Below are 6,154 nucleotides of genomic sequence, written 5' to 3'. Positions count from 1 at the left end.
ATTCATTCTTTTAATACAACAGTCATTTCTGCAGTTTTTGGGGAGGTCACCTCCTAATAAATGTCCTTACAGAAAATCTGACTGCTCATTTTAAATCGTTACTTTGACTTTTAATGCTTAAAATAATAGTTTTAATCACTGTGTGGTACTTTATACAACACTGTTAAAGAGTATTTTATAGATTTCATCAGATGCTAGGCAACAAAGTGACCTGATGACGTGTTACGCCTCCTCTGTACGTGATGACGTTTTCGGCAGGAATGCGTGTGATTTGCGGAGTTCCGCAGCAGGGAGGGTGACGGGAAGTCAAGCCGCCTCCCATCCGGTATAAAACCTCCCGGTCCGGCCACAGACTTCCTCTTTCTGTTACCTGGCTAGGGGCAGCTGCTTAGGCCGTGAAAACCCTGAAACACCGGTGAGTTGAGCCGTGATTCATCCGGTTTTAAGTCCGCTAGAGGCCGGCTAACGCGACAGGCTTCACCTTTAAACGAGCTAAAGATAATTAGCTTCATCAGCTCGAGCTGTAGCTAATTTAAATCTTTGATTTTAGGTTATGTAACATAACGCTAACCTGTGGAATTTATATAGACTAAAAAAATGATAAACTGCTAACCTTCGGGGTGACTCATAATTAAACTGTATTAAATTTAAACCTATAAACTGCTGATGGAATCACAGGATGAGTAAAATGCGGGGTTAAAGGAACAAAGGAGGCTGAAAAAAAAAAGCCACCATCCGAGAGGATGCTTCAGCGGCATTTCATCCCTCTCCTCCGCGAAACAACTGGACGTGTTCTCCAGCAGCAGGTGTTCGGAGTCCGGACGGGATGGACTCGGGATATTTCGAGGTCTTTGTAACTTTATCCGACGTGGCCGAAAGGGAAACACGTGTCTCGGCTGGCCCGTGGCCGACTGAGGCCTGCTAGCAGCTGCTTGCTAGCGGCTACAACTCCCGATAAAAGACCGGCGAAAACCTGATTTTACTTGTTGTAACGTAATTAATACGATTTAATAAAACTTAAACTCTATTATGTGCATAATAAAACACTCCTGAGCGGTGTTTGTTCGGTGAACTGGGTTTAAATGTTGTTGGTGTCAACCTTGTTAGCGCTGATGCTAACTGGAATGATATTACGTCGACGTTAAATTTCTCAAAGGACTAAGTTTTTTTTTATATTTATTTTTCAGAAACCAACAATGGGAAAGGAAAAAACCCACATCAACATCGTGGTCATTGGCCATGTCGACTCCGGCAAGTCCACCTCCACCGGCCACCTGATCTACAAGTGCGGAGGGATCGACAAGAGAACCATCGAGAAGTTCGAGAAGGAAGCCGCCGAGGTGCGTGGCTCCGTTCATTTTTACTCGTTTCTGCGTTTATTTCAAATGTTAGTCACAGCCAAGATGGCGGCCTCAGCGTGCCCAAGTGCCCGGCACGAGGGTGTAGCTGGAGCCGTGAGCGCGCATGAGGGGTGGGGCTTCAGCGGGAACGGGCAGTGGTGACTGCGCAGTCCTGTGTGAAGGCCTCAGGCTGCGGGAAACCAGTGACGAAATGACTTTTTAAAATATCATTGTTTTAAATATCATATAAATCATGACTTATTTATTAAATATCTTTTACATGTGAAATAAACCATTTAAATGTTAAGTTTTATAGTTGTTCAGGTCTATGTTGATAAATGACCTCAACTTGTCAGTGCCAGCTTAATGTGACTTTAAATGCTTCATTACATTTACAATATGTTTTGTTTCATGACTGATAGTATATGGGTTAATATTAGCTAAACATATTTTCAGGTTCCTGCTTTAAAAGCTACGTTTTGACACCTGGATCATTCTGATACAAACAGACCCAGAGATGAGCCTTAAATTGTCATAATACATTAATATTTGGCCTGAATCCAAATTTTATGTAATTTTAATGATGAATTTTTAATTTCATTATGAAGAGGAAATCTCAATATTTAAATATTAAGATTCACAGCTGGAAAGAAACTATTTCATAGTTAAGTTTAAATGAAACATTGATGTTTATTATTATGAAGGAATTCAGTTTTTGTGGCCTCTATATATCCCAGTTTCTTGACCGTGGTTTTGATGTGACGGCTCACATTTCTGCTGATTTTATAAAGTTGTTGATTAAAACCTGTTGTGACAGATGGGTAAGGGCTCCTTCAAGTAYGCCTGGGTGTTGGACAAACTGAAGGCGGAGCGTGAGCGTGGTATCACCATCGACATCGCTCTGTGGAAGTTTGAGACCAGCAAGTACTACGTGACCATCATCGACGCCCCTGGACACAGGGACTTCATCAAGAACATGATCACTGGTACCTCCCAGGTGAGGGCTCACCTTTAGCCTCGGCGTGTCGGTCATGTTTGCTTTAAATCTCTAACTGATGTAATTAATTTTGTCCAGGCTGACTGCGCTGTGCTGATCGTGGCTGCTGGTGTCGGTGAGTTCGAGGCCGGTATCTCCAAGAACGGTCAGACCCGTGAGCACGCCCTGCTGGCCTTCACCCTGGGTGTGAAGCAGCTCATCGTCGGCGTCAACAAGATGGACTCCACCGAGCCCCCTTACAGCCAGAAGCGCTTCGAGGAGATCCAAAAGGAAGTGAGCACCTACATYAAGAAGATCGGCTACAACCCGGCCGCCGTGGCCTTCGTCCCCATCTCTGGATGGCACGGAGACAACATGCTGGAGGCCAGCGACAAGGTGAGGACCCTGATCCACTGTTCAAACCAGTTTATGATGGGCCGGTGCTGATTTGTGTTGTGTTGCAGATGAACTGGTTCAAGGGATGGAAGATTGAGCGCAAAGAGGGCGGAGCCAGTGGAACCACTCTGCTGGAGGCTCTGGACGCCATCCTGCCCCCCTCCAGACCCACCGACAAGCCCCTCCGTCTGCCCCTGCAGGACGTCTACAAGATCGGCGGTGAGTTTGGATAAATTCACGTTACTTCGGATTGATTTAGATGTTCTAGACTCACACTCGCTCCCTTTCAGGTATCGGAACAGTCCCAGTCGGTCGTGTTGAGACCGGTGTCCTGAAGCCCGGCATGGTGGTCACCTTCGCNTACTTAGTTACTTTACAACTCTGAGCTAGTGTGGGCCAACATCTCCTGATAACTCTAATGATTGATCTTCAGCATCACTGATTTATGGTTTTAGTTAAAATCCCTGTTTGTCCTGTTCTCAGATGAGCTGGTTTAAGGGCTGGAAGATCGAGCGTAAAGAGGGCGGAGCCACAGGTGTGACCCTGCTGGAGGCCCTGGACTCCATCATGCCCCCGAGCCGACCCACCGACAAGCCCCTCCGTCTGCCCCTGCAGGACGTTTACAAGATCGGCGGTGAGTTTGGATTAATGTTACATTTGGTTTATTTAGATGTTTTAGACTCACACTCGCTCCCTTTCAGGTATCGGAACAGTCCCAGTCGGTCGTGTTGAGACCGGTGTCCTGAAGCCCGGCATGGTGGTCACCTTCGCTCCCCCCAACCTGACCACTGAGGTGAAGTCCGTGGAGATGCACCACGAGTCTCTGCCCGAGGCCGTGCCCGGAGACAACGTGGGCTTCAACGTGAAGAACGTCTCAGTGAAGGAGATCCGTCGTGGATACGTGGCCGGTGACAGCAAGAACGACCCGCCCAAGGCTGCCGACAGCTTCAACGCACAGGTGGGTGCTTCCTGTCTGAGAGGGGGGGGGCGGGGCTCGGTTTTAAGGTGCAGAGTTTAACTCTTACTGTTCGTGCAGGTCATCATCCTGAACCACCCCGGTCAGATCAACGAGGGCTACGCCCCCGTGCTGGACTGCCACACCGCCCACATCGCCTGCAAGTTCAGCGAGCTGAAGGAGAAGATCGACCGCCGGTCCGGCAAGAAGCTGGAGGACAACCCCAAGTTTGTCAAGTCCGGAGACGCCGCCATCGTCAAACTGATCCCACAGAAGCCCATGGTGGTGGAGCCCTTCTCCAACTACCCTCCTCTTGGTAGGTCTTTGCCCCGAACCCTGAAACGATCGATTTTAAAAGTTCAGTTTCTCATCCTCGCCTGCGTTTTCAGGTCGCTTCGCCGTGCGTGACATGAGGCAGACTGTGGCCGTCGGCGTCATCAAGGCCGTGGACACCAAGGAGGTGAGCGGGAAGACGACGAAGGCTGCAGAGAAGGCCCAGAAGAAGAAATGAATGGTGGTGCAGGACGTCCGGCAGCTGGGGGTCTCTCCCTCCATGGCCTCCCACCACCCCGGCTCTTCTCCCAGGCACAGCTCTCTACTCAAGGACTGGCTCATGCTGATTAAAACCCATCGCAAAAGTTTCCGCAGGAAAAAGCAACTCCGTGGCATCGCCTCAGTTTAAGTTTGAAATGGTTTAGAACTGTATGTCAATCTTTAAAATATGCCACAAATTAATTGGTTTAAAAAAAAAACAAATAAGCTGCTGGTAACTAATGAAAAATAAATCTCTGAAAAAATTGCAATTGGCTGGTCTGGAGTCCTTCAGTGTCTGCAGTTGGTGTGGATTTGTCTGACAGGCAGCTGTGAGTCGCAGCTGTTCTGACCAGAGCTCACCGTCCAATCGCCTCGGGACGCTGCAGCCAATCACAGCGCTCGATTTGACCATGAGCCTGCGCAGCCCTCCCTCTCTGCTGAGGTATAAAAGCTCCGTGCCGACCACCGTCTGCCCTTTTGCCTCTTTAAAGCCAGGATTTCTTGAGTTTCTGGGCACAGGTTGGTGAGCGTCTAATTTTAGAAATGCACGTTTGAAATTAAAYCTTATAAGTTCAGTTAAAATAGTGAGTTAATAGTATTTTGCATGAGTTTTTATAAACTAATGATTAGAGCTGAAATTAAAGCTATTTTAGTGTTTAAACATTTACAGGAAGAGAAAATAAGCTAAATTAGAAGCTTGTCCTTTTTGTCTCCGTGCACGCGGCGCGCGCTCCCGTCATAAAGAACATGGCGGCCGTGTTCAACATGGAGGAAAGTCGCGCCGCTTCGTGCGTGACTCAGCGCCGCTTTCCGGTGTTGTGTGGAAAAGTGTTCACCCGGTAAAACGGGGCTGTCGCAGTTTTTCTAGTGACGCACAAGTTTTTTTTTTCTCATTTTAAAACAAAGCGTGTTTGGGTATTAAAAGTGTAAATATGTGGTGAAATTTCTAACTCGGGTGGTTTAAGCGTGACTTTTTTTTTTTTAAATTCGTCCGTTGATTCAATGATTTAAACGCCTCATCTCGACCACATGACGTGTCCGCAGCCGGTGAACCGACATGGGAAAAGAAAAGACCCACATCAACATCGTGGTCATCGGACACGTCGACTCCGGCAAGTCCACGACCACCGGCCACCTGATCTACAAGTGCGGAGGGATCGACAAGAGAACCATCGAGAAGTTCGAGAAGGAAGCCGCCGAGGTGGGTTCGGCTCGGTTCGTCATGGAAGGAGCGCATCATGTGGTTAAAGTCACTGTGACACCGCCCCCCTGTGGCCAGAATCTGTCACTGCAGCAGATTTTACTAAATTTAAACAAAAAGTAAAGTTAAAATAATACAAACTATTAGTTTCATGACTGATATATAGATGGATGTATATGGATTAATATAAACATTTAAATACATGTGACCCATCATGTCAAAATTAGTCAAATTAGGTCAAAATGACTTCATCACATTTTCCTGGCTTTAAAGTGCCTGTGACAACATTTTCTGATAAATATGAATGCATTTTAAAAACATTACATTTATAACATTTTGTAAAAAAAATCATGCTGCTGAGATGAGCAGTTGAGATATTTGCATGTGAAGTAACAGGAAGTGATGTCAAAGGAAATGTCTGAATAAAGGCCAACTCACTGTAGAGAAGAATCTGATGTTTAGATTTTTTTAGCGGTTCAAATAATATTGTTTCAGTGAACAAAAACTGGAGTTTTCTTTCTGTAAGAGTTCCCCTCTGATGTCACTTCCTGTTTTACTTCGAAAATATGCCAATTATGTGACATAATGGGTAAAATCATGTATATTATGCCAAGTTTCTTAAATATAAAGATGTTTTCTTTGACTTTTTGTTTTCCATGGACATGCATGTCACAGGTGGTTTAAAAGCCACTTGGATACCTGTATCATCCTGATGGAAACAGAGATGAGTCCTAATTTGTCTTGTTGGTAAC

At 46.2% G+C, this 6,154-nt stretch overlaps 1 protein-coding gene and 1 long non-coding RNA gene across 2 annotated transcripts; one reads left to right on the top strand and one right to left on the bottom strand.

The window, feature by feature from the left end:
* Positions 1–141: 141 nt before the first annotated feature.
* On the top strand, positions 142–4,470 carry LOC106529138 (elongation factor 1-alpha). The gene is made up of 8 exons (XM_014024476.1): positions 142–415; positions 1,188–1,340; positions 2,158–2,337; positions 2,416–2,712; positions 3,196–3,346; positions 3,414–3,670; positions 3,749–3,983; positions 4,057–4,470. Exons 2-8 carry the CDS (start codon positions 1,197–1,199, stop codon positions 4,176–4,178), a joined length of 1,386 nt encoding a protein of 461 aa, XP_013879930.1. The 5' UTR covers positions 142–415; positions 1,188–1,196; the 3' UTR covers positions 4,179–4,470.
* On the bottom strand, positions 2,980–3,544 carry LOC106529140 (uncharacterized). The gene is made up of 2 exons (XR_001311599.1): positions 3,478–3,544; positions 2,980–3,066 (listed from the first exon to the last, which is right to left on the bottom strand). It is a non-coding gene; the product is annotated as an uncharacterized LOC106529140 (long non-coding RNA).
* Positions 4,471–6,154: the final 1,684 nt, after the last annotated feature.

Source organism: Austrofundulus limnaeus, unplaced genomic scaffold (genome assembly GCF_001266775.1).
Source record: "Austrofundulus limnaeus strain Quisiro unplaced genomic scaffold, Austrofundulus_limnaeus-1.0 Scaffold424, whole genome shotgun sequence".
In the NCBI taxonomy this organism is placed as follows: Eukaryota; Metazoa; Chordata; class Actinopteri; order Cyprinodontiformes; family Rivulidae; genus Austrofundulus; species Austrofundulus limnaeus.
This window is presented reverse-complemented; position numbering and strand designations above follow the sequence as displayed.